Raw genomic sequence first — 26,647 nt, 5'->3', positions numbered from 1 at the left:
AAGAAAAATATGCATCTAGCTCAAAAGAATGTATATTTACTTCAAGAACTCAAAAGAACTGAAGAAAAGATAAAGCTTAAAACAAATCTAGAACTGAAGAGAATAGTTAAGCTAGTAAACTCATAACTGTAAGCTTAAAAAGAAAGAACTCTTAACTATCTAAATCTTCAAACTTCAATTCTTCAGTTAAATATAAATAGAATTTGAATTCTCAAACTTCTGTTAAGATTAGAGAATTGAGAAATGACTCTGATAATAAACTAGATATAATGTAAGCAGTTGAGATTTCTACTTTTCAGAATAGTTATAATCTACTATCTGATAATAGTGATTAGATTCTACTCTACTCTCTTTTAGTATGAATATATAATAAAAACAACAAAAAAAGTTTAAAAACTCTTTAAAAATCACATTTATTTAAAATAATGTGAATAGAAACTTAAATTGCATTTATTCTTGTCTTCAAATTGTATTTGAATAAAAAGTTGATTTTATACTGCTTCAGAAGCTGAATTTTAATACTGAGTAAAAATATATCATTTCTCATTCAAGCTACTACTGCTTTTTATCTCAAAAGTCTGAGATAAAGTTGAGAGTAGTGATCTATGAAAGAAAGAGATCAAGATATTAATTTAATCTAAGATTTAATATTATGTCTGACTCTGATATTCTGATGAGTGATATTATAGATAAAGAGAATGAGTTTAACACTATACAGCTTATAAATATCTATAATGAAAAGTCATTGAAGAAAAATAATAACATCTGAACAATTAATAGAGAATTTCTGAATATAACTCTATTAAGAAACTCTATAATTGTAGAAGATTTTAATACACATCATCTCTGATGAAATTCAGAATGTAAAAGAGCAGTAAGAGCTGATAATCTGATTAAATAAATCTTTGAGTATTTATTATTATTATTATTATTATTCTTTCATTATACTCATATGCAAGCGGAGCTTATGATGAGTCCTTGCGTGATGTTAAATACAGGTCAAGTGTTGGTTATACAGGAGGAAATACAGGTGTTGAGACCACGCCAAGATAACAAGAACATAGGAAAATACAAAGGAGTGACAATTAGATACATGTGATAATAACTTCCCAGCCCAGGAACATAGAGCGATTCATTGAAGCGATTTGTACACCTCTGTATTTATTAGAAACCTGAGGTGCTTGAGTTCCGGATTTAATGTATCCCCTGCGGGTTTCGAACCCACGCGCCTTGGTTTCCCACGCCAAGGCGCTACCAGGTGGCCGTATTAACCATTCGGCCACCGGGGCTTCTCTTTGAGTATTTAATAGATTTAGTTAACAAGTCTAATCAACAAACATTCTTTAGAAATGATATGAAACAGAAATCTATTATAGATCTAATCTTCATATCATAAAATTTAATAGAAAAAAGACTTGTAAACTGATTTATTAATTCAAACAAGACATCAGAATCAGATTATAAGATTATTCAATTTAATATTAAACTGAGTGAGAAATAAATAAGTGAAAATTCTCTTCTCTCTAATCAGTTTAACTTTGAAAAAGCTGACTGAAAGACAGTTGAAGAAAGTATAAAACTATTAAAATCTGAAAAACAGAGTGAGCTGTATTGAAACTCTGATCAAGATATCTCAAATGAAATGCTTAAGAATAGAGTGAAGCTCATTACATCTATTATTCTAGTAAGTGTTAAAGATAATATTTCAAAGAGAAAGTCTTCTGAGTATTCAAAATCTTGATAAAATAAGAATATCACATCTAAAAGAAAATAATTGACTACTGTTAGAAGAGATTGAAAGAATGATATAATTTCTGATAAAGAGTTCAAAGCTGTCAGAAATGAATATTTTTCAGATATTAAAAAAGCTAAAACAGACTGCTGGAATAAATTTCTTGAAGAAGTATAAGAAAAAGAAGTTTTTAAAGCTTTTAACTATACTAAAACAAGAAGTGTAGCAAAACTTTCAACCTTAGAATATGAGTTTCAGAATGAATCATATACAGCAAACTCTTTTAAGAAAAAATATTAAGCTTTTATAAGAACTCTCTTTCAAAACTCATCAGATTCAGATTCAGAGAAAGAGAATATATCACTTCTCAACTATATTAATGAAAATGACTGAGAATAATCTGATCTTACTTAAGATGAATTAGAGTCAGCTATCTTCTCAAGTTCAGTTAAGACTGCTGCAGGGCCTGATTCAATTAATCACTTAATTATTCAAAATACATACTTCTACTTAAAGAATGAATATTTTGAGCTCTTTTTCAATCTCTTAAAAAATGAATATTATTCTGAATACTGAAGAGAAGTCACTGAAGTGATTCTTACAAAATCTAATAGAAAAACTTCAATTCTTAAGTTATATAGAGTAATATCTCTATTGAACTGCTTAGAAAAGGTTTTAGAAAAGATAATAGCTACTTAACTATCTTTTATAAGCTTTATCAGTGATTCTCTTTTATTCAGTGAATAAATAAGAGATAGAAAACAGTGTTCTGTAATTGATACTGTTCTCTCAGTTATTTATAATATTTAAATAGCAAAGTATGAGAGTCTGATCTCAACTGCAGTTTTTATTAATATAAAAGAAGCATTTAATTATGTTTCAAAGTTAAAGTTAATTCAGATATTAAAGATGTTAAAACTGTCACTTTCTCTAATAAAATGAGTTAACTGTTTTATATCTAAAAGAATTATATAACTCTTCTTTGATGAAATGAAATAAGATAAGACTGAGATAAAAATAGAAGTATTATAAGAATCTTTAATCTCACTTATTTTATTTACAATATACACTGCATATCTATTCAAAAATAGAAATATGAGAATAGTGTAATCTCTGAGTTATATAAATGATATTGATCTAGTCTACAGCTTAAAAACTATCAAAGAGAATTTGAAAATAATTAAAGAAGCTGTAAAGAAAATCTTTGTTAAAACAGATATCAATTAAATTCAATTTAATATGAATAAAACTGAGTTAATTCATTTCTTTTCTAGATTCAATGAGAAAGAACTATCTCTAACTCTTTTAAATAGAGAGATTAAACTCAGTGTAAATATCAAATAATTAGAAGTATGATTAAACTTTAAGTTGAATTTTAAATATCACATTCAATAAAGAACTGTCAAGACAGAAAGATTATTAAATAACATAATCAGACTATTAAATACAGAGAGAGGTCTATTCTTTCAGACTATGAGACAGTTATATATAGTCTGTATTACATCAGTAGCTGATTATGAAGTTCAAGTTTGATGAAATAATCAAGAGAATTTCACTGAACTCTTTCAAAGTCTGTAAAACAGAGTCTTGAGAAGAATTCTGAAAGCATTTAAATTATCTTCTATTAAAGTAATGAAAATTGAAGCTTCAATTTCTTCTTCTATTATTAGATTTAAAAAAATCTGTATGAACTATGCTCTGAGAGTTATAAAGATAAGCTTAAATTATATAATCAGAGAAAGAGTCTCTTCTTCATTTTCATTAATTAACTCTGAAAATGAACTGAATTGAAATAGATTTCTTGATTGAAATGAAAATAATTCTTCAAAGAAAATATCTTCTTAACTGTATAGATTATACTCTCTGATTAAAAATCAATTTTCTTCTTTAAATATTGAAAAAGTTAATCATGAGAAGTTATCTCTCTGAAGAGAAAAGCTTGAATCTCTTATAGACTTATAAATAAGTGAACTATTAAAAGAGAAAGAATATAAACAGTATTTGAAGAGAATTTCTAAAATTAATATAAAAGACTCTATTTTGATTTATTCAGATGACTTAAAAAATGAGAATTTAAATAGATTAGACACAGACATTACTTATACTGAAGATAATATTAATTTTATCTCAGATTTCTGAAATCTAGACTGTGAATCTGAAGTCTTTGATACTGAACTATTTATAATAGTGAAAGCTTTCAAACTCATTGAAATAAAATCTTATAAAAGAGGAAATAGTTTGAAAGAGATATGAATATTCTCTGATAGTTAAGCTACTTTAAAAAAGACTTAGAAATAGTTAGATTTATAATAATTAAATGAATCTTGAACTGATCTTAAACACTGTTTTGAAAATTCAAAAGAGAAGAATATTAAAGCTGATAATTTATCTGCACTGAGTTCCTGCTCATATGAATATTCATGACAATGAATTGACTGATTCAGCTGTAAAAAAGAGTGCAGAATTAAGCAGATCTATTCAAAAAATTATATTCTGATCTTTTATAAAGAGAAAAATAAAAGAATCTTGTTTAGATAAGTGAAATGAAAGCTGATAGAAATAAAAGAAGAGTATATATTATTCAAGATTTAAAATAAAACTCAAGTGAAAATCTTGTTTAATTAAATATAAAAAGAAAATATTCTCATCTATAATACAGCTGAAACTAGAACATGACTATTTCAAATCTTATATACAAAGATTTGATAATAGATTTAACTCAATAGAATACTCATTCTGCAATATAAATAAGAATTCTGAGTATATTGTAATACACTGTGTATTATACAATAGTCTCAGAGTCAGATTAAAAGAGAAGTATAATCTAAATTAATTAAATATAAGATTCTTATTCTCAACTGAGACAGGAATTAAATACTTAATAGACTTTCTATCAGAAACTTAAGCAGCTATAAGAAAATGACTAAATTCAGAATTATCTGAATATGAAGAGAAGAAAATCAATCAGATATAGTCTGTTAAAACAGCTATATACTATCTTTTAATAATTTATTTTATTACAGTCTCTCTTTACTTTATCTTTTTCTTTTAATTTCTTTCTATCTATCTATTTAATGTGTCTATCTTTAAGACTGTGTTCTCTTTTCCTTTGTCATGATATTGTCAAATGATTTCAAAGTATTAGAAGATATTAAAACACTGTAATTTGTAAATAGTTTTTATATTCTGAGCTAAAATTTTCTGATTTTGCATATCTGAAATTGATGAATGTATAATAGTTAACTTTACAGATATAGAAAAAACCCTGAGAACTAAAAGTTCTCAGGTAGATGTCATAGTCTCTGACTGTATACATCTATAATTGAAGAATAATAATAATAATAATAATAGTAAATGAACTCACTAAACTCTTAGATACTATAATATTTATATGATTCATGATTTTGCTAGATCTTACAGATGTAAAAGTTGAGAATGTTTAATTTTACATTTGTATTTGGTTTTGACAGACTATCTTGGTGATTTGGGTGTTTTTGTATGTGATTCTTATTATCTTGAGGGGGGGTGTTGGCTGTTACAGCTGTTGCGGTTAGTGATCCCACTAGATCACGTGACCCACCACTATATTATGTTCTTGTAGATAGATCTATCAATACAACCTTCAACTATCCTACAGTTTGGCCCCAGGGTTGCTATAGCATGAGTTGCTATTACAAAGGATTGGGACGGCAATTGTTATCTACTGCTGGGAAATTGAGCTCTGAGGAAGGTAGCCGGATCACTTAGCCCCCTGCCATTCAACACATCAGTATCTGGTAGCTTGGTTCAAACGGTATTAGCTGGTGGCTCAGCTCTTATATTGAAATCAGCGAAGAATTGGTGAGAGGTGAGGCTTTGGCAATTTCAATGATACAAGGCACTTCCATACCCAGGCAATGGTTGAAAAGCTGGTACTTTCTTTCCCTAGCTTTAAACCTATCCGATGGGGGAAATAATGACGTAAAATCGAAGTAACTCAGCCATTATATATATCATTTGCGTGATCATTGAACCTTCAACACACCTTTGCAAGCAAGCGTACATGCATTAAAATTGTAATTCCCTCAACCCTTCCCCTTCCACATATTCCTGGCCATAACACTCCCTCTTCACAGACTCTACGATCTCTCTATCACCCCCTGCCAGCTTCCCCAGATACTCTTCCAGCACATAAATATTATCCGTCCACATCTCCGCTTCCTCCTTCCACCTCTTAATATCCGCCTCCTTCATCTCAATCCCGCCACCAGCGGCCCCATTCAAGTACCTCTCCTCCTCTGCCCTCAAACATGCTACCTCCGCCTCCCCATCCACCTTCCTACTCATCAACTCCCCCCTCTCCCTATCCTCATCCCCTTCACAGCCCCCAATCTCACTAAGCGCCACTTTCTTCTTCTCCTCCAGCTCCGCCACAGCTCTCTTCAGTTTCTCCAGTTCTTTCACGAGGCCATGCTTAGCTTTTTCCTTCTCCTTTAGCTCCTCCCCCGCCCATGCCCAGTACCAATTCCCGCTTCCGATCTTCTCGACGTGTAACTTGCCGTCGTCGGTTAGGGCTTGGATGTAGTCCTTCACTTGCATGCCGTTTATGGACGCGACGGAAGGGAGACATTTCTCAAGATCTTTGAGCGTGTGGCATGTACGTGATGCGCGGAGGTGGTTGAGAATTAGCTGCTGTTTGGCTGCTGGAGGGAGGGATTTTGAGGGTGCCTTTAATAGCGGGTTAGTTGATACCGTGCTGCAGAGATAGAAGGGAAACCTAAAATCTAGTACAATGCGATATACTTAGATTTGTAGGGAGCTGGAGGATCTAATACCATGATTGTGATCAGGTTGATACGAGCCTCGAAACTTTGTCCAGAGGATATACAAGCGGTAGATGACGACGCCTTCTCCGGGATAATTTAAATATTGGATATTGGACTCTCGAGAACTGAAACTATTTGCCTGGAAATTTATGAAAGAGTCATAGTATTAGGCAAATGATACAGTTGATTGGGTTCAGAATGGAAGTAAGCGGAGGGATCTTCCTTGGCAAGGTTGAGACACGCTCTCTCTCCCTCCCCCTTTTCGCGAATGGCGCAAGGCCACAGAGTAGCAAACAATGAAGGAGTCTTTGATGGCCAGCTGAGTCAACTATACACTCCGAAGCCCAAGCTTCTATTTATCTTATTTCAAGGCATGCAGCTACAGATCAAGTACTTGCGTAGTAGCTATTGCGAAACCTCAAGAGTTTAAGTGGATATATATATATGTCTTGTCTTCGGACTCGTTTATGAGGAGCCAAATAGATTCATCCCAAGATGTAAGAAACAGCCATCTATCTCTAAAAGCTTGATTGGTAGGGGAATTCAGAAGAGCTAAAGAAAAGTGGTCATAAAGGAGGAAACTTTTCCTTTCGATATTCAAACATTTACTCGTACACTCGTACGATATTTCGCTCTTTGGTTAGGCATGGAAGGAAATAACATGATCGGTTATGGGATTGGCAGAGAGAATAAATGGCCATAAATAGCAAATCAACAAGCGCATGATGCCCAAGCAGGAGCATTAACCAGTATAATGCTGAAACTCGAAGAGAAATTGGGAAAAAGAATCAATGCCGATAGTATAGCACCAGATATAGGTGAAATCACCGGATCAAGGCCAGGGAAATGCACCAAAATGGAGGAAAATATAATCCAAAACCCGGAAGGACGCCCTTTAACGTTGAAATAAAAAAAACGGCATGTTTTATCTAGCCGATCCCCAGCGTCCAACGCCCGATGCACCATCACTTTGTCCGAGTGCTCTCTTAGTTTCAGAAGTTGATACACGTTAAAGATAAACGTCAGAAAAGCGAAATCATCGTTGTCGTAAGGCCATCGATTTATACGAACACCGTAAGTTTATCGAAAGGGTTTTTTGACCGCACGCGCTTGGATTCCAACCACAGAAAAATATCATTGTAATAATGTGACGTCTCACTTGTCCACGAAATAGCAAAACTATTAGCAAACGTTTTTTTCCCTACTCTGAGAGCAATGGGAACCATATGTAACCATTCCGGCTGATTTTGAACTTACCGGATACTCCTTGAAGGGATTAAGGCATCTGCGCCCCAAGACTGCAGAGCAGTAGCAGGGCCTCGGGCATTTGTATGGGTAAAAATTGCAATCCCCCGTCTCGCAAGCGTAGTTTGGCCCTACCTTATTAGGCGATAGAGATTCGGGTTTTGCCCAAACACATACAATCGTCGCAAAAATAAACCAAGATAACAACATGTTTTTGTGCACTCACTTGGTCGGGTCCTTCTCAGAATAGAAGCCTAATAGACAAGAACGGTTAGTTTGAGTTTCGCCAATACAATGCAAGGGCAAGGGGAGATGCACAACCTTTTAACAAGACTTGTATTGGAGAACTGAGTTAGAGAGGGAAAATAGATTGAGGATAAATTGGATAATGGCATGGGGAGCAACATGATTATAAATATCTGGGTTCAAAACGGACTATCCCTGGTTCTCGGCCTTCGCGATTGGCAATTTCTCAAGGCGGTATCAAACGACACAAAACGAAGCATATGGATGGTCTATTCTTAGAGCTGCAGAAGAAAGGGAGCAAAAAAACACTACAACCAATTGGCAGTCTCGGAGGTTATGCAAGGCATGACCTTTGTGTAACTGAATCATTATCCGCCCTGCTTGCGCTCACGTAGACCAATAGGAGAAATAGAACATGAAAAAGCGGACTTGCAAATTCATGGGGCAACCGGCGTAAATCCATGCAAGTGACAAAGAATATTCCATTTAACAAAGGTTGGCAATAACGCAAAGGTCTTCAATAAAGCCCCTCGATTGTGATAAGTTTTAGGGTTGGAGTTGACACATTCCCAAAGATTCGGTTCTCGAGGAGATCCATCTTCTTTCTGTGAAATGCATCGCCAATAAAGCAGCCGTTCATTCAGGCTCGACAGATAGAAGCTCTCAATCAGCTCTGCGGCGTCTCTTCGTCCTAGTCCTTCGTGGCCTAGCGAATTCTTCTCCGCTAATCGCGCTACTGCTTCCTACAGTTATCCGCTTGCGACCGCGGCTCGTTGAAGGAGATCGAGTAGCAAGTTCTTCAGGATCAGTTATCTCCTCGCCTTCAACAAAGACCATATCACCGGTCGCGCCCAGGGATTCATTGGCGGCTTCTTCAAGCAGTATTCCCAATGCAATCAGCGCCGTTTCGTCCATACTCTGCCAATCCGCATGGCCCTGATCAAGAGTTGCATTGGCATAAAAATCGGAGGCGTAGGTGTGAATCGCCTTCAGCATATCGGAGTCCGGTAATCGTTGGTCAGACGGGAGACGCTCGTCGGCAAAGTAGAAGTCATCCTCTGCGTATATTACGGGCGCATTGACACGCCGGAAGAGTACTTCCTCTGGGGTAACGGGAACGGAGGAGGCGGACGGCGCAGAGTTCCGATGGAGAAGAGTTTGAGGGCGGAACCCAGAGGAAGAGACGCGACCTGAATGCCATTAGTAGATAGAGATAGAGAATGAGTGCGGGACGGGTTACATACCAGCTACGGCATCGTAAACATTAGCTTGTCGCCTTGTACCGATCCGACGCGGTAATTCATCCACCGCCTCTGCCTGAGGTAGATCATTTCGGGCATTGCGACTCATGGCAAGAAATTCGCCAGAGACACATCTCTCGAATCAAATCGTAGGCATGACCATAAAAGTTGATGCCGGTCCGCTTGTGTGTTCTTTTGTTTTGTTGCACATTGCGTTGTTCTCAACTAGAAGCTCTGCTTGGGACTGATCCACGGGCCGAGATTTTCTCCGATCATCTCCACTGAATATAGTTAATCCACTCTATCTCAACGTATCAGTCTTGCGGAAATTCTTCAACGGTGAAAATGGGGCAATATTCGTGAATGTAAAACACTCTGATGAATGAATTCGTATCTGTTGAATAGATCCCAAGGATCTGTCAGCTCCTCCGCGTTCCATGTGGCCCACAATGCCCACCTCATCCGGTCAATTGAGCCTGCGCCGGGTCTCAGGTTTTCTAGCCACCCCGCAGCTCCTGCTCTGAACCAGGGAGAAAGTGAACCGACGGAGGATGGCTGGAAGGGTGAGGAACAAGACGAGCTTCGGGCCCATAAAGCAGGCGTAAATGTTCTGACAATCGATCAATATGAAAAGCGCTTGTATGTATAACCTGGCAGCCGCTTAGGATAGGCCTTTTGCTAAGTAAAGCGAATGCAGCATGGTCTCTGGTGGAGCGGATGCGTCTGTCCATCTCTGGGATTTGGAGACTCGTGGATCCGAGTCAAGCCATCTTTATAAATCCATTGCTTCAGTGACAAAGTAAAACCATTTTCTAAAAACTCCCGTCCCGTATCTATTATATCAGAAGGGCTCATCGCCTCTCTAGATCAACAGACCCATCGGCACATACACACGCATTAACTTCCATTTCGATATATCCCTTCGACCCGACTCCGTCAACCATATTAACTACTTCCCATGACACCACTCTAAAGTTATCTTCGCTTCAAGCTCCTACGATAGTCCCAGTCTATACATTTTCACTCCACTCAACTCCGTACTCACATTCATTCTCGTCGCATCCATCGTCGCTACTTTTGACTGCTGTAGGAACCTCAGATAAAACCGTAAGGCTACTAGACCTTCGTTCCGGCCTTGCCACCCACGCTTTACCAGGCCATAGTGCCGCTGTCCTATCGGTTTCCTGGGCACCGCATCATGAGTATCTGCTAGCATCTGCCTCAAATGATAACCGAGTCATCCTTTTTGATGTCCGGCGAGGAGGACATAATTCCGCCCTTGCTTCGCTGGATATGGATGATGCAGTCGGCGTAATTGCCCCGCACGATGCGCCCTCTTCCTTCTCCTGCCGTAATCCATTTGTGCCTGGCGCCCGTGCACATAACGGGGCAGTGACGGGCGTGCGATGGACATCAAATGGCTCCCACATAATCACTTCAGGCCATGACGCCCGCATTCGAGTCTGGGACGCTTCCACAGGCGCAAATTCGCTGGTCCATTTTGGCCCGCGCATCCGCAATAGTTCCTCGCTGCATCTCGCTGAAAGGGCACCACTAGTTTTACCCAGTGATATCACAGGTGCGGTGCTTGATACACTACTATGGCCGAACTACGGCGATCAGGACGATAGGGGGGAGATCTTCATGTTCGCGCTTCGGGATGGTACATTTATCAAGCGCCTGAATGTGCCCGGCGTACCGAGCTCACGGCAGAAGATGCGAGGAAAGCCCACAGCTCTTAGCGCTGCGCGAATAAATGGCCTTGCATGGCGCGGGAGCGGAGGGTCCGGCGAAGGGATGGAGTTGTTTTCTGCCCATGGAGATGGGACGATTAGGGCCTGGGTCTCCAGAACTGCGGATGAGGAACATGAGATCGCCGAGGAGGAGGAGGAGATGGAGGACAAGAAGAGGAAAAGAGATGTTCTGGACGAGGTGTACCGTGGCTTGATGAACCGGAATGTCACTTTCACTTGATTCACAATGGGGGAAACACGGGTCATTTTCTAGTTATGGCATATGCACTCCGTAACGTAACATTGGTTAGAATAATTTGTTATTAATTCGGAGGAACATGATACCTCAGGTGGCAGAAAAGGGAATGTTGTGGAATAATGCATTGTCCCGCTCCTGAACCTTTCTTTCCTTTCTTTTGTTTCAACGGAGATCTACCACTGATTCCATCAATTCCCACACACCCCAGGGCCTGACTGACCTGGGGATCTCATCGCCGCCACCACCACCACCATCCCCTGCACCCAAAAATAACATCAGAACGAGGCTTGCATTAATAAAAACTTGTCCATGTTCATGCACTATCTTATTGATGTACATGTAATGTACATGCACACGTACCCTCCTTCCTCCTCAAGCAACTAACTTCCGCCATAAAAACGGGGTAACATAAAAAAAAAAAAATTAAAAAATTAAAAAATTAAAAAATCAAAAAATCAAAAAATTAAAAAATTAAAAAAATTAAAAAAAAGACCACCCCCCCCTTTCTTTAAAAACCCAAATACCAAACCAACGGAAACAACGGATGACCTAAAACCCAGCACCATCTCCGCGCACCGCGCGGGAAGGATAAACTTATTCAAAAATTCAAAAATCCACTCAGCCATCTGGTTATTGGGATGTTGGGGGGTCACCTCGTCTTTCTTCCCCACACCTTCTGTGTAGGTGTAGGTGTGAGTAGCATACTCGGTCCCCCTACCCTCCACTCCCCTACTATTCAATTCGGCAAGTAGATGTATGTACATTACATGTTGATGTTACATAAGTATGGCAGATAATGTGACTAACTATGTAGGAGAGAAGAGAAAAACAGATTATCTGGGGCGCGATTAATAAATAGATAGATAAGGTAGTGATCCAAATGGTGAATCGGCACAGAATTATCATCATCCTTCTTCATAGAGTTATTTAAGTATATGCACTAAAACTAGTTATCTTTCCTTTTAGCAAGAGAAAAGAGAAGAGGAAAGTGTGATATAAAAAGAGTATGGTATAATATATATCCCTTTCTTAAAATCATTTATATCATCATCGTTCAGCAACCCAACTTATCTATTTAACTATCACTAATCCATTCATTCTTGATATTTCTTCCTGCTTTCTCCCCCCATATACCCGCCTACCTCCATGTCTCTCACACACGCACACACAAATTTAAATAACACGAAAGAAAGAATCAGATAATAAGCACCCCCTTCTCCTCCACCCGCCATTTGCGCCATTTTTCATGCAATCGTTGCCGCCCAGTGTTACCCATGCAAAACAAGCAAACCCAAAAAAATATGAAAGAAATAGCAAGAAAAAAAAAAAAATGGTACAAGCGAAAGAGTTTTTCTGTAAGTGTGAGTGAGTGTCGTGGGAAAGGTGGAAATAATTCTTAGAAAAGGGGAAGGAAAAAAAAAAAAAAAAAAAAAAAGGAAACAGAAAACGCCAGGTTTAGATTTAGAAGATGGAAGATGGAAGACGAGAGGTAAAAGAGGAAGAAGAAGACGTATATAACGGGGTGCAGCAGATGCAGATACAAGTGGGCGCGGGAGGGTATCTTCTTAAATAAATAAATTAAGGATATTAATTGAATGGGATTGGGCCCATGATAATGGGTTCCCAGTCCCCTAATTGTTTTTTGAAAAAATCGAAATGGGGTGAGAACACGTTTTTTTTTCATCTCGAGATCAACTCGGGACAAATTCGTTCGAGGATGGGGTGCAGCAGGGGTTTCGTTCGTTTCGTTTCAACAAAAGCCCTCCCCCCCCCCCCCCGTTAAGGAGTGTAAATTTATCTTTTTCTATATTGGTCTTGGTGTGCGCTAGCTGATATTAAAAATCCCCGCAGGGGAGAAATTTTATATCAGCAAGAAATTCCAATTATTCTGCTTCATAACATCCCGCCAGTGGACGTTTGCAAGCTTGGATTTCTGATGGTGGTGGTGGTGGTGGTGGTTGCGCTCGTCATCTGACCCAGCGCCGGCGGCCGCGGCCGCGGCAGCAGACAGGCTTCCGCCTGGGGTTGTCGCGGCTGAAACTGGAGTCGGGAGGAACGATACATCAGCCGCCACGTCAGCCTGTCGCCACACCTCGCGCAACAGACAGACCATGCGGCCAAAGCTGCCATTTCCGGCCGCGTTGCCGAGCATCTCGATGCGGCGTTCGAACATGGAGCGGAAGGCGCTGTCGGGGGTGGAGAAAGAGCCGCAGATGAGGAATGGCCAGACGAGAGAGCGATCGAAGCCATCGGGTCCGCCGGGGACGAGGTTTACGAGGTCTGCAAAGTCGGAGATTAGGCGCATTGTTCCTGCTTGGGTGCGGTGGAAGCCTGGGACGAGGCTGCAGAGGTATACGCGGGCGGCGAGGCGGAAGAGCGCGGTCATGTTCTGTGACAGCTGGCATGCTTGGAGGGCGCCTGTGTCGTTGGTTGGATAGACGAGGGATCCAGGGGGTGGTTCGGTGTGGTCGAGTTGGTGGGCGAGGGAGGTGATGTGTGAGCACAGCAGGAGATCGTCGATGCGGCCTTCGAGTTTCAGAGTGTCGAGGCAGGCGATTTCGGAGATCAGGTACATCATTCGGTCCTCGCAGCCCATCAGATCGTATAAACCGGAAGAGGAGCCCGCCAGGAGCTTGGTGCGGTAGACGTGTGCGCACTGCGGCGTCTTGCCAAGCATCGTTGAGCCCAGGATATCGATCCAGGCAACCAGTGTCATGTCGAAGGGTGGGGGGATATTGTGATTGTCAGCGTCGAGCAGCATTTGGGGGAGTTCAAGCCTAGTGATCAGTTCTGTAACTGGTTGGAAATGGGAGTGCCATGGGATATCGAGGAGCACATCATTCGGGCAGCCAACAGTGCATGGGAAGAGGATCATGGCCAGAATCGCATCGAGGATTTGGAGGTTGTCAGTGTCGTGAGTCAGCGCTTCGTTGAGTTCCTTCACTGCCTCTCCGCGGTGGTTTAGGATGGCATTATCGAACTGATCGCCATTGTTGCACTCAGTGGACTTGAGATGCATAGCGGCGATGCTCAGACAGCAGTGCAGGTAAGGCTTGTTGGTCTGTAGCGCGGGTAGGATATGCGATTGAACGATACCGTGTTGTCTCGTCTCCAGGACTGGGAAAAGAAGACGAATGACGTTCTCCAAGAAGTGTTCCAAAAGATGTCGGTCACCGTCGTCAAGATTGAGCATGTCGGCAATAGTTGGTTCGGGTGGCACGCTGAGGAAACCGAAATCACCAGTTTCAGGGGAGCTGAAGGATTTCTTGCAGCTTTCGAAGTATTCCTCCTGAACCCAATCATCGCCAGGGAATGTTGGCAGGGTGGCATGGGACAATGGTGGCTGGAATGTGCTGAATGTTGAGATAGAAGAATCCCGTCGAGTTGGGATATCATTGACATATAATTGTCGTTCCGTCTTGATGTCAACCTCGTATGGTGGAGCTGTCCCATAGAAAGCTGCTGCTTCGAAGTGGGGAGTCTGCAGCTGGGATCCAAATGGGTCGAATGGATCATGCGACGGGAAGGCGAACTCTTGTTCCATGGAGAACTGCGATTCGGCAGAAGGGGCGCGAGTCCCATGAATACCATCGGAAAATGTGTCTATCGTTGGAGCAGAATGTGACAGGCTGGGAGCGGTGTGGGCACAGCTGCTTGCGCGGGCATTGGCATTTGCGCACGCCTTCTCATTGATCTTGGTCTTCTTGATGATGTCCTTGATTAACTCCTTTTGAATGCGCCTTTGCTCATTGTTTCCCCACCACATGGGCCGCTTGTATTCGCATTTCAACTTCAGGTTTTTGCATGCTTTGCAGACAATCTTTCCCTCATCACACTTCTTTCTTCGAAGACGACAGGTAAAGCAACCTATAAAAGAGAGCGCATGAGATTACTTGGATACATACCCCTATAGTTGTCTTCCCAAGTTCAACAGAAAGAAGCGACGATTGAACATACCTAATCTGGACCTTCGATGTGTCTTCTCACCCATCTTTGGAGAGAAATCTTGGGTGGGTTTGGTTAAGGATTTGGAAGTCGCCTTGCGCGAATTTTTGGTGACCTTTCCAGCAGGGTTTGACTCAGAAGAGACCATGTTTGCGGGTGGTGATGTTGGTGCCTTTGTCAAAGGGGCGATGGTTGTGTACGACATTGTAGCTAGCCTGCTCAAAACTAACTAGCAACAACAACAAAAGAAGAAGACAAGGGCTTGCTTGTCTGAGTTCCTGACCTTAGCAGGAGCTGTAAATTAACTAGAGAGATAAGTGCAAGCCGTAGTACTACTTCGGCGGGCGACGAGATCGGATTGCTTCGAATGGCTGTATTATTAGGTGTTGTATAGCAAGGAATGGCGCAAAGCTTGACCAGCAGGCTTTGTGAAGGAGAAAAGAATCTGTCGAGGTAGATAGAGGGCGAGGAAGGATGATAAGACAGATAGGCGAGGAAGTGTGAAGAAAAAAGAAGCGAATATTCAATCAATTCGAGGCCGCGCTGCCGTACAGCAAGGAAGCTTTGAAGCTTTTGATGTATCTTGGGCATCCTGACTTTAAGAGTCTCTCGCGATAATCGGTCGGCAGAAGGGCTGTTTCTATTTTTGACATTGGCCTGTGGATCAGATGCAAGCTTGTTCTGAAAAGGAATAGATTGAAGAAAGAGCCTGCAGCCTTCGACCGCCCTGAGCGGGGATAGATGAGTGTGTGGCGAGCGAATAATCAGGCATATCTGGCTGAGGAGACGATCCTCATTGGGCGGATGCACGCAAAAAGAAGAAAAACCACGACCATGCCTGGTTCTTTTTGCGAGCCGCTCTAAAAAAATAGCAGAGAAAAAAGCAAAAACAAAAAGCGGACCCCAATGGGTATGCAGACCAGGGGTCGGCGGGAGATGCGAGAATGCTGCTGGTCATTCTTCGTGGAGGAGAGATGAGGGGGGTTGGGCATGGGCGGCGATAGGCTGGAGGGGGACTCAGTTAGGGCCAGGGTGCAGCTAAAAATTGATATCTGCACAATCGGCTAGTAGTACTAGTGGCACGGAGGGGTCACCGTCGAGCAAATCCCTGGCCCATTCAGAAGTTCCCGATGGATGTTTGGATCGTTCACGAGTAAGGGAAAAGAGAAAAAGGAAACATTCGCGAACCAGAGTACAACAATTTCCCTGCTATTTCGAGCCACAGAATGGTAGAGACTCTATCCCTATCCGATGTAATAATAATACACCAGGAATTCGTTTCGGCCCTATGTTTCTCTTTTCTGGAAGCTTTACTCTGTATGGGTGTTGTACGGAGTACATATCTTGATCCTTTAACTGGAAAGGAATTTACTGCATCATTTTAAGATGTTAGTGCGTTGCATCAATTGTGCTCCCTAGGTACTTACATAAAAATAGCGTATTATGATCTGATGCTAGACAAAGGGACCCCCCGTGCAATGGAGAGACTATATCTCCATGAACCATCCCTCACACCCTCACACCCGAAACCAAGATGTTCCTTCCAGCGAATATTAGCTAACACAAGAAAGTAACAGTGTAATTCTTGTGAAAAGTAAACATCCCAAGTTGATTTGCAGATATGTTTTTCCTGATACTCCGTACATATATTCTTCTCGCTTCTATTTTAGTTTTTCAATAGTTTGGAGATGGAGAGAATCGGATGATAATGCGTAGGCCAACCACTGGAGAATTGGCTCCCTAAACGAAATTGGCCCTGGGATTGTTTACCAGCCACTCAACAGCAAGTATCCGATGTACCCTCTCAGCCTAGTCTATAGGATGTAATACATCACGAGGTTCACTCAGCTAAAAGGATGGGATTTCGGGGTTTGTTTGGACCTATGTCGTCATGTTCGCATTTCCCCCTTTTCTCCCATTTCCCCCTTTCCCCCAGTCTCACTCACCTATAAGGACAAAATGTAACCACAAGATTACCGTCATGTCATCCGGGAGTAATATTTCTGGTGTTAAGAGCGGCGTACTTTAGCTAAAAATTGCCAAGCCGTGCTCTTTGGCGCTCGATTCGATCGGCGAGCTTGAGCCAAATAATCCCGTGTTGTGCAGCGCCAGGGAGAGTTTGGCGGTGGCTAGATAGACTACTCCGTCGATGTAGTTCCACTTTTCAGCCAAGGATGCAGCTTGTGCATTCCTGTGTTGCTGCTGTGCATGGATGGTGGTGGTGGTGGTGATGGTGGAGCCGCAAGGATGGGGACGAGGTTAGGTTGAGAGAAGTATTGGGTACTTGCTCTGTTGGCGCAATCTTGCACGAAATCTGCAGGACGAATGACGTCTGGAGCAGGTCACCTTGACTTGCGAGGGCTTGACTTGGCGCTGTTAGCCCGCAAGCTCGGACGTACGTGACATTTGTCAGACATTGTTGCATATCATATCATGTAGTTGATCTAGAGCAAACAAGGCTAGTAGCCACTAGTGGGAGCGGGGGCCCCGGCGATTGTCACCCGTGGGCCATGGCGTGGTCCGTGGGTCGTTGGCCTGTTAGCAGTGTTAGGTTTAGGCTTGTTATTATTATTATTGGTTTGGTGACACGGAGCCTACGGAGCCTAATTCCTGGAGCTAATTAGCCTTGAACTGAATAACATATTCCCTATTTAGTAGCATTTAACCGCCCAACTCGCGGCCTTATTGATTAATTAGTGCAACATTTCTTTCTTAACTCGATTGCCCTGAACCAATAGCTGCAAGACGCTGCATCCTCCTCTGTCAAACAATCACAAATTTGCTATTAATACTAATTTTCCCCAACACGGGAGAATTAACCAACATTTTTTACCTCCAGTTTTTTCTAATAATAAATTACCCCTCTTTCAGGCCATTCTTACCCTCTCTCTCCAGTTGCTATTGAGACATAATTAGTAACAATTTGTTTGTCACAATCCGTTCTTGCTCTACGGAGTACTCTGTAACTACGAAGTAACTATCCTAGCCTATAATTGTGGAGTGATTTGCATGCAGGACAACATCCATGGATTGGATGGAGCTGTCTTTCTCCAGACTAGGAAAGGTTTGGCTGGAAATTCAATCCTTTTGTTTCTTTTCTTTTTTTCTGCTAACATCCCTCCCCTCCCCTCCTCAATCGCCCGGTCCAGGCCGTCCTTCGCCCTGAGGGAGAAACTCGGGGAACTACTAAATAACTTTAGATCAAATCACAGAATTGTTGTTCTCTTTCCACTGTATCCAGATAACAGCAATCTCCCAATAATTGATAATCCCTTGCTGGAACAGCAAAAGCATCTTCACCCCCCCTTTTTTTTGCCCATGCTCCGTTTCTCTTCCCACTGGCTCTCTTTCTCTCCTCTCCTTTCCTCCGCCTTAGTCCCCCGCATGCGTGTGAAAAAGTTATTTCCCCTTCGATCATGAACAAATCCCCTCCAATCCATCCAGAATTTCTAAAAGGAAACTAAATTACTACGCCAAAGGATCTCTCCTCTCCCTAAATACCATAATTTCTTTCAATGAGTCAACCGGCCTCTCCAGATCGAGAAGAGCGGAGTGAAAAAAAGGTCGACAGCCATATAAAAAAAAACAGTTTTATACACCGTCTTTTTTCTCTTATGCTTATCATCCATGCGAATCTTCCTCCCCCCCGCCCCCCGTCCCCCGCCCCCTTCCCCTACCTGACCTAACGAACGATCTTCCGGCCGAAAGTACTTCCATCGCTCCCCGTTACACCGTTACATGCGCGCAAACTAGGGTCTTTTTTTCTTTTCTTTTCTTTTCTTTTTTTCTTTTCTTTTCTTTTCTTTTTTTCTTTTTTTTTTTTATTTTTTTACCTATGTTCTCACTTATTTTCTCCCCGCAGCCTAAGGGCACTCCACCCCGATCACATTTATCTCCCTGTCCGTAGTGCGCCTTTTTGTTTGTTTGTTCAATATTTGATATTTCATCATCAAATATTTTTAATACTAACTAAGTACCTAGTTAACTGAATCCTTCTTGACCCTGTATTAAACCCTCGCCTTTTTATTTTTACCATGACATGACTATATAATCAGCTTTCATATACCGCCGGCATCTTTCAGTCTCTGTCGACCCCAGCTAGGTTCACCAGCCGTTTTCACACTTTCTCTTTCCCAGTTCCCCCCCCATTAGAACTGGATTGCTCACTTATAACCACCCCACAAATACAAATGGCGTCTTAGTGCGTCTTTCATCACATGGGGTGAGAAAAGAAATACCTCCGAACAAAGTGTGGGGTGCGCTGAGCCTGGAAGTGGAGCGCACTACGGAGTAATCCGACACTCCATCTGAACTTCAAGTTAAACTGACTCTCGCCCGAGGCACAAAACACAGAATTTTTCTCTCTCTCTCAAAGAGATCTCAACTTCATTTCACTTTCTAGACCAAGGCTGTTGCTTTGCCTAGATGCTAGATGTCTCATCATTTTCCTTCTTCGCTTTACTTAGTTAACCCACTACTTAACACTTGCTGTGACTTTGATGCGCTTTTCACCGAACTATTATGAACCCTCTCCCACCCCCCCCCACCTTCTTTGTTTTTTTCGTTGCTCCATCGATGAAGTTCCGAACACCGAACAACAGGGGCCCCCTGGGAGGAGGGGGAATAAGTATGACGTGATGTGCAAAGCAAAATAAAACATGTTCAATTGATAAGGTTCTGCTGGGCAGAGAGGGTTTGAGAGAACACTCTGACCTGTCATGTCAATTCATTATCGGGAATTTAAACTTATTCCTCTATTTGTTCTGAGTTATGTGTGTACATACTGTACAGCGTATATAAAAAAAAAAAAAAAAAAAAAAAAAAAATTTCTCCTCTTGTTTTTCACAACATCACTAGAAGAGTATGAGCAGAGATAACTATATATATATATGTCCATGATGTTTCTGAACTTCTGCAGTGATATATCAGAATTGCTTCTACAGAGATTTTTATTCTAGTAGTATTTAATACTTACGCAGTAATAACTAGTGCTCTTTTCATACTCTCTTTCTCTTTAAGAAACTCACTCTCTGAAGTGAAATCTTTATTTTCAAATTTTAATTATAAAGATAATGTTTTTATTAGTATAATATATTATGCTGATAGTGATGATTGAAGTTTCTGCGATTTCATTTTAAATTAAATTTGAATCTTTGCTGAAATATTATCTAATAAAGTAATCTTAAAAAAATTGATTTATATATGAGTATTTTGACTGCAGAGAAATATCAGAGCAAAGATCAAGGCTTGAACTGACTCATTGAAGATAGAATATGGTGAATGTTTTAAATTTTTTATTAGAAAGTCTTGATGTTTGTATGGATTTTATATATGTAGTAGTTTGTGTCAAGAAAGAGGAGTGAGATGATACTGTTCAATTCTGAAATATAAAGCAGATCAACATTGCAAGTATATTGATAAAAAGATAACCATGAAGTTTCTTTCCCCCGCCACTCTGCTCTGCAGTGGTAGATAGATCATTGCTCTGCGTGGCATTGCAGCTCAGTAACATGGAGATGGCAAATGGGAAACAAGGAATGAGACATCAATCACAGTGTGAGCCACTCAGGTTTCAATGACCTGACCAGGTATCCTGCATGAAAGTGAGGTCTGCTGACTTCTTAAATACACCATTAAAAACTAAAAAAGAAGGGGTGAAGGGAGAGAGAAATGACAATGAAAGTTCCACTGAAGGAACCGAACTCACAAAAAGATGCGGGCCATATATGATTGAAATACTTCAAATTCTCCAGAGGCTCTCTGCATGATAGCTAGATATGTAGCGTATATTCATCAGGTTTTCTGCGAAAAAAAAAAAAAAAAAAAAAGCACTCTCCTGGATCTTGAGCTCACTAGCCACGCAGTGGAGCTGCTAGCATTCATGCATGCATGCAACGTGTACTCCGTATGTCTGTGTGTGGCACTATCACAGCTATCAAGATAGCTTAGATTATACAGAGGAAGCGAAGACGGTGTGTGCTGACGTTGAGTTAGCCTGTCCTGTCGTCGGTGAGGAAAGAGTATTAGATAGATACGATACATAGATGAATGTGATGGCGATATACAATCATATCAAAAAAAAAAACGGTTGGCTATTAGGGTTATTAAAGTTTGATTCCTCGCTTGTTCTTCTTGCAAGGGGGGAAATAGGTAATATTATTTCATTGGGAAATCGGGTTTGGGTGTGCGCAAGGCCTTTTTTTTTTTTGTTTTGTTTTGATTGGAACCTAGCTACGATGCTTGTGAAGAAGCCATCATCATTATACGGAGTCGCAAAAGCAAAGATGGAGGGTTAATAAGTTGCCTCTTTCCTTCCCATTCTCCTTTTCCTTTTTCTTTGCTTTTTTCTCCCCGTTCTCCCTTCCTTACCAGTCTTGTTTTGTTGCCCGACCGACTGAGCGCCACACGCAACAATAATGGAGAAAAGAGGCCGGGAAAGAAAGCCTCTACTTCATCCTTTTAACTATCCCAACCCCCTGAGTTAAGCTGGGAATCACACATCACAACGCCATAAATACAGCGTAGGTAAGGATTTCATAGCTCGCTTGTTATGAGGGAAAAAAAAAAAAAAAAAAAAAAAAACGGAGCTCCCGCCTCCCTCCCTGAGAGGTGAGAGGGGAGAGGAGAAAAACCAAAGTCGGTCAAGGTCAATCGAGGCTCAAAAATGAAGCAAAAAAAGAAAAGAAGAAAAAAATTGCAACACCCTGCATATATTCCACATGGGAGAGCTATCCGTATACACACTCACACTCACACACGCATACAGAGTACACAACCGAGGAGAAATTGCACGGGGCTTTCATCAGTTTGCTGCTCCCGCGGCCCCTTGTAAGTTACAGAGTATATATGCACCTGACTTCACACCGTTACCATCAGAAGAAAGCCCCGTTCGAAATAATGTCGGGTTTGTTTTTAAGCAAGCGTGCATACATAGTTAACTATATACCTAGGTATATCATGTCATGTCAGAAGAAAACGGATCATCCAAATGGTAGTGGTACTCCGCACTCAGTAAAGGATTTCTTTTTCTAACCACTCGATTTGCGTTTCTTTCCTTCCTTGACCCCAAGCACGGGCGCTGTGCTTTGCTGTGCTTCGCTGTGACGAAGTGGTGATGTCAGGGAAAACTTGCTCCGGGGGGGAGTGGAAAAGGAGATGGGAGATGGGCAGCTGAAGATGGTTAGGGGGATCCTTGACGAATTAAGAAAGGAAGTAAGTTAACTAACTACTGCGTAAGCGAGCGAGGTTAAGAAAGAAAGCATATGATAGCTCCAATCTAATAAAAAGGCTTGCTTCCCTGTCGAAAAGACCGGGTGAACAAAACACACCTACATCGCTATATCACAGTAGTACGGAGGACTCCGTAGGAGGATTTGGATGCATGGAGCGGAGAGAAAAAACAAGGCGGCCTCGGAACCTTGAAATTGAATAATGCCGTAACTTACTCAGTAAATTCACTCATGATTGCTCCGTAGACAGCGGACCAAATACCAAATTCCTTGTTGCCTCCGTAGGTAGGGTATGTCGTGTGATATCTACGAAGTAATGTGACAAGCAAGAGGATTCTTACACACACTTCCGCTAAGCTAACAAAAGCAAAACAAAAGGGACGGGGCGAAAATCATCCGTTGCATTGTGGTTTTTCTTCAATCTGACATTTCTCTAAGTAAGTAAGATAGATTGATATGCTCAGGAGCTCTTGAGCTGAGCTGAGCTGAGCTGAGCGGTGAGGATGCAAGCTAGCTACCCAGGTAGGCATGTATGTATGTACATGTACTCCTACGTTCACCGGCTTTTTCAGATAAACGGGTCAGCTATCTGTGATGAGGGTTGTAGCAAATAGTATGTAGGTATTGTATGTAATAATAATGTGCCTGCTTGTCTGTCTACGCTGCGTCTGGCTCAAGGACTTCCACCCTTGCAGTGCTTCCTCGGCATTGGAACCCAGATGGTGTGATTCGATCCTAACTACTCCGTAAGGTAGAGAGAAAGTTCCTCTTTGCAACGGATTCCCTCCCCCCTGTGATCACCGAATGATGTCAGTAAAAGTGCGGAAGGGGCGAAAATTAATTGTGATATTAGCTGACTGGGTCATAGTGGCATCGCGACATATTGCTCCGTACTTCCTGGATCATTGCCCAGCCTCGGAGTTACTTTTTTCCAGGCAGGCTTTTTTGGAGACTGGATATGGAGAGAGAGAGAGAGAGAGAGAGAGAGAGCAGAGGTTTGGTACTTTAAAACAAAACCACATGATCAGGAGAAAGGGACCTATCCATACAGGAAGAACGTAGGGTTAATTTACGGTGATTCCACGGTGATTACACCGTTCCACGCCGGTCACGTGTCGCCGCTTGCAACACACGTTCCACCATTGATTTCGGTGACACATCGCTGAAAATTCAATGTCAAGATGGCATTGAAACAGCGCAAGACTTCTTGACTAGACTGGCCGCCGGGACCATGAATTTCACGTTTGGTCCCATTTGGTCTGGTCCCATACATTTCTTGGCGTGAATCCTGCTGGGACTGGCTATCAAAAAAACATGTAAAGTGACTATATATCAGATCTTAAAATGGAACCATGACTTGAAAAAAATAAGAAAGTGATTCCATTTGGTTTCATTTAGTTCCATTCTTGACATAAAGTTACTATTTTTAGACATTTTAAGGTTTTTTTTAGACTATTTTTAATTTTTTAAAAAGTAATGCTTTTTGATAACACTCAAATAAGATTTAAAGTCATTTAAAGCAATAAAAATAATTTAAATTGAGAAGTGAAAATCATGATCTCATTTGGAAAATGTGACAAGAGTAGACAGTAAGTCTCACTGAGACAGTATGAAACTACTATCTAATGTTAAAACTGTGTAATGGGATCAGTCAAATTGATAATGAGACTATCAAAAAATCTGGTCCTGGTTTCAGACACGGTCACACAGTCAGTCTATTCTTGACATCATTAACACACTGCTCAGTAACCATGTAATTGATGAATTTCATCATTAACACACTGCTCAGTAACTATGTAATTGATGAATTTCATTATCAAGATACTACTGAGATACTGCAAGTCATGATATACTGTTCTGTCAGTGAAATTAATACATACTTGAGCTAATCACTTCATACAAATCAATCTATTCATCATCTAATCTAGCTAACTATCTAAAGAAATAAGACATTTCAAGTGTAATGTAAATATCTTATTATCTGAGATTTATATATCAAGTGACTATTATTTTCATCACTATTCAGTATCAGAATATTATACAATACTGTCTTTTAAATCACTGAAAGTCTGATAATAGTGTAACTATTGAAATTCTCTTATAAAATCAGCAGATTCAGTAGATAATTCTATCTATTATAATATAGAGAAGTAAGTGTAAAGAAAATTCACTTAATTCTCTTCATTTTATAAATAAAGATAATTATAATTCAGTCAAGATTAACTCTTTAATATTAAAGAATATCTCTCTTTATAAGAGAGATTCAGTGAACACACTTTTTGATTTATATATTAATAAGTTAATAACTGATTAATTAATTAGTTGAAGAGATATACTAAACTGAAAATATTAACTTATTATAGAAAAGTATTGAACAGTGATCTGATTTTAAAATAGAGAGCTTATTTCAATTAGTATTATAGAATTCTTACAGCTTATTAAGAAATAAATAAAATAATTCAAGCTTGAAGAGATTTATAAATTATATACTGACTTTCTCTGATATCTTATTTAATAATAGATGATTAAAAATCTTCAGAGTAATATAATCTTTTATTAACTTTAATTTAATAGAGTAGTTCAGTAAATTATTATTCTTATCTTCAGTTTCTTTATTTATTCTTAATAGATTATTAAACAGTACTAAATAAACTGTATATAAATCTTAAATCTTCTATATTAGATGTATATCAGAGTTATCAAAGAAATCTCTTAATATTAATTATAAGATTTAATATGTGACGGGCTGCGTCTGATTAATTATATAGACTATTCTATTACACTTCACAGATTTCAACTGCTTCATTCTTGAACATATATACTTTAATTCTCAGCTATTCTCAATTGCTGATTCAACTGCTTCATTCTCAAATATATACACTCTGATTCTCAGCCATTCTCAATCGCTAATTCTCAGTTATCATAAATGTGTATAGATTCTTCTGCTTCAAAGCTTCACTGTATATATTATTACATATGCATATAAATATTCACTCTGATCACTGATTCTTACACTTTCTCTTTCTTTTCTTCTCTAACATTTTTCTCTTTGTTATATAAGATCTATTAATATTATACTGATCTATTCAGTGTAGGTCTTTTATACTAGAAAAATGTTTATTGTCTTCTTATTAGAAATAATTACCTACTGAGATATCTGAATGTGTAATAATGTGTAAGAAATAGAGAAACAGTTAAACAGTTAAGCAGATACTGAGTTCTCAGATAGAAGCTTGCTTATCAGTCACTCTGACTCTGTAACAAGATCTTATGAAGAGAGTAAGATCTTATAAGAGAATATCAGTGAAAGATCTAAGAGTTCTAATCTCAGATGTATAAGATATTCATATAATTATATATCTGACAATTGATATAATCATGTCTAACAATAATATGAAACTCTTGAATATAAGTATAGATACAATGTCACAGTGACTCTGAGTAATATTAAAATTACAATAATAATAAATAGCTGATATGCATGTAACTCAATAACATTAATATGAAGAGATTCAATGATTATTACAATAAGAAATTCATGCAATTTCAACATCTACAGAATTAAATATAAAAGCACTGAAAGAATACTTAAATACTTCTATATATTTTAATACTTCTAATCTCACTCTCTACTTATTATAAAGAATGAATAATATTATTAAATATCTTGATATTCTGTTCTGAGACACTGTCATGCAACAGAAAGTGTTAAATTGATTATAGAGTGTCTGACAGAGAAACACTTCTCTTACAACATTTATTCCTGACTTTGACACTAAGATTCTAGAAGCAGATGATCAATCTTGAAAGAATTAAATAAAGATTAATATGCTTAAGAAGATATTAACTTTTGAACTCTTACAAACTTTTATAAGTGTAGATGAAGATCAGACTTATAAAGACTTCTGCACACAGCTTCAGACATTAGATGACTGTCTTACTAAGCTTAAGAGTATACAGAACAGTGATAGAAGATGTTACATTTCAGCTACTTATACACTTACACTGAAGAATAACAATGATGCAGATGCTATAAATTGAGTAGACTCAAATGTCTATATATAAGTAAGAGTCTTTGCTATCTGAACAGGCTTTCAAGTTTCTGAGATCACTTCTGAAGAAGTTGCTGATTGATATTAATATGAAGTATGTATTAACTGTAACTGAACAGAACACATCACTTTTAACTGTTAATTAATCTATGTGCCTCTT

At 39.8% G+C, this 26,647-nt stretch overlaps 4 protein-coding genes and 1 pseudogene across 8 annotated transcripts; 1 reads left to right on the top strand and 4 right to left on the bottom strand.

Moving 5' to 3' along the window:
• Positions 1–1,200: 1,200 nt before the first annotated feature.
• Positions 1,201–1,289, bottom strand: BDBG_17588 (annotated as a pseudogene). Its single transcript has one exon. The product of its transcript is annotated as a tRNA-OTHER (tRNA).
• Positions 1,290–5,161: 3,872 nt separating this feature from the next.
• Positions 5,162–6,809, bottom strand: BDBG_07299 (GAJ protein). The gene is made up of 2 exons (XM_031723030.1): positions 6,547–6,809; positions 5,162–6,439 (listed from the first exon to the last, which is right to left on the bottom strand). Exons 1-2 carry the CDS (start codon positions 6,547–6,549, stop codon positions 5,780–5,782), a joined length of 663 nt encoding a protein of 220 aa, XP_031580094.1. The 5' UTR covers positions 6,550–6,809; the 3' UTR covers positions 5,162–5,779.
• Positions 5,370–11,645, top strand: BDBG_07297. 2 transcript variants are annotated; one of them, XM_031723029.1, is made up of 4 exons: positions 5,370–5,995; positions 6,209–9,908; positions 9,967–10,068; positions 10,136–11,645. In XM_031723029.1, exons 2-4 carry the CDS (start codon positions 9,652–9,654, stop codon positions 11,241–11,243), a joined length of 1,467 nt encoding a protein of 488 aa, XP_031580093.1. In that variant the 5' UTR covers positions 5,370–5,995; positions 6,209–9,651; the 3' UTR covers positions 11,244–11,645. The 2 variants fall into 2 exon arrangements, with proteins under 2 accessions (XP_031580093.1, XP_002622345.1); XM_002622299.2 differs by having other exon boundaries at positions 5,370–9,908.
• BDBG_07298 (uncharacterized protein) lies at positions 6,920–9,672 on the bottom strand. The gene is made up of 4 exons (XM_002622300.2): positions 9,273–9,672; positions 8,104–9,218; positions 7,795–8,036; positions 6,920–7,695 (listed from the first exon to the last, which is right to left on the bottom strand). Exons 1-2 carry the CDS (start codon positions 9,376–9,378, stop codon positions 8,692–8,694), a joined length of 633 nt encoding a protein of 210 aa, XP_002622346.1. The 5' UTR covers positions 9,379–9,672; the 3' UTR covers positions 6,920–7,695; positions 7,795–8,036; positions 8,104–8,691.
• Positions 11,646–12,268: 623 nt separating the features above from the next.
• BDBG_07296 (PRO1 protein) lies at positions 12,269–17,598 on the bottom strand. Of its 3 annotated transcripts, XM_031723027.1 has the most exons (3): positions 16,634–17,598; positions 15,219–16,577; positions 13,050–15,128 (listed from the first exon to the last, which is right to left on the bottom strand). In XM_031723027.1, the coding sequence occupies exons 2-3, from the start codon at positions 15,409–15,411 to the stop codon at positions 13,123–13,125; spliced, it is 2,199 nt and encodes a 732-aa protein (XP_031580091.1). In that variant the 5' UTR covers positions 15,412–16,577; positions 16,634–17,598; the 3' UTR covers positions 13,050–13,122. The 3 variants fall into 3 exon arrangements, with proteins under 3 accessions (XP_031580092.1, XP_031580091.1, XP_002622344.2); XM_031723028.1 differs by having other exon boundaries at positions 12,269–16,577; positions 16,634–17,588; XM_002622298.2 differs by having other exon boundaries at positions 15,219–17,595.
• Between the last annotated feature and the right edge of the window lie 9,049 nt (positions 17,599–26,647).

Source organism: Blastomyces gilchristii (assembly GCF_000003855.2).
Source record: "Blastomyces gilchristii SLH14081 genomic scaffold supercont1.18, whole genome shotgun sequence".
Classification (NCBI taxonomy): Eukaryota; Fungi; Ascomycota; class Eurotiomycetes; order Onygenales; family Ajellomycetaceae; genus Blastomyces; species Blastomyces gilchristii.
Note: the sequence above shows the minus strand (reverse complement) of the source record. Positions and strands in the feature narration are given on the sequence as shown.

Coding starts and splice junctions, on each gene's coding strand:
- BDBG_07298 (XM_002622300.2), bottom strand. CDS start 9,378: ATGAGTCGCAATGCCCGAAATGATCTACCTCAGGCAGAGGCGGTGGAT. Junction 9,219..9,272: donor TGTTTACGATGCCGTAGCTG/GTATGTAACCCG, acceptor AATGGCATTCAG/GTCGCGTCTCTTCCTCTGGG.
- BDBG_07296 (XM_031723027.1), bottom strand. CDS start 15,411: ATGTCGTACACAACCATCGCCCCTTTGACAAAGGCACCAACATCACCA. Junction 15,129..15,218: donor ACATCGAAGGTCCAGATTAG/GTATGTTCAATC, acceptor TCTCTTTTATAG/GTTGCTTTACCTGTCGTCTT.
- BDBG_07297 (XM_031723029.1), top strand. CDS start 9,652: ATGAATTCGTATCTGTTGAATAGATCCCAAGGATCTGTCAGCTCCTCC. Junction 9,909..9,966: donor GATCAATATGAAAAGCGCTT/GTATGTATAACC, acceptor AAGCGAATGCAG/CATGGTCTCTGGTGGAGCGG. Junction 10,069..10,135: donor TCCATTGCTTCAGTGACAAA/GTAAAACCATTT, acceptor TCGCCTCTCTAG/ATCAACAGACCCATCGGCAC.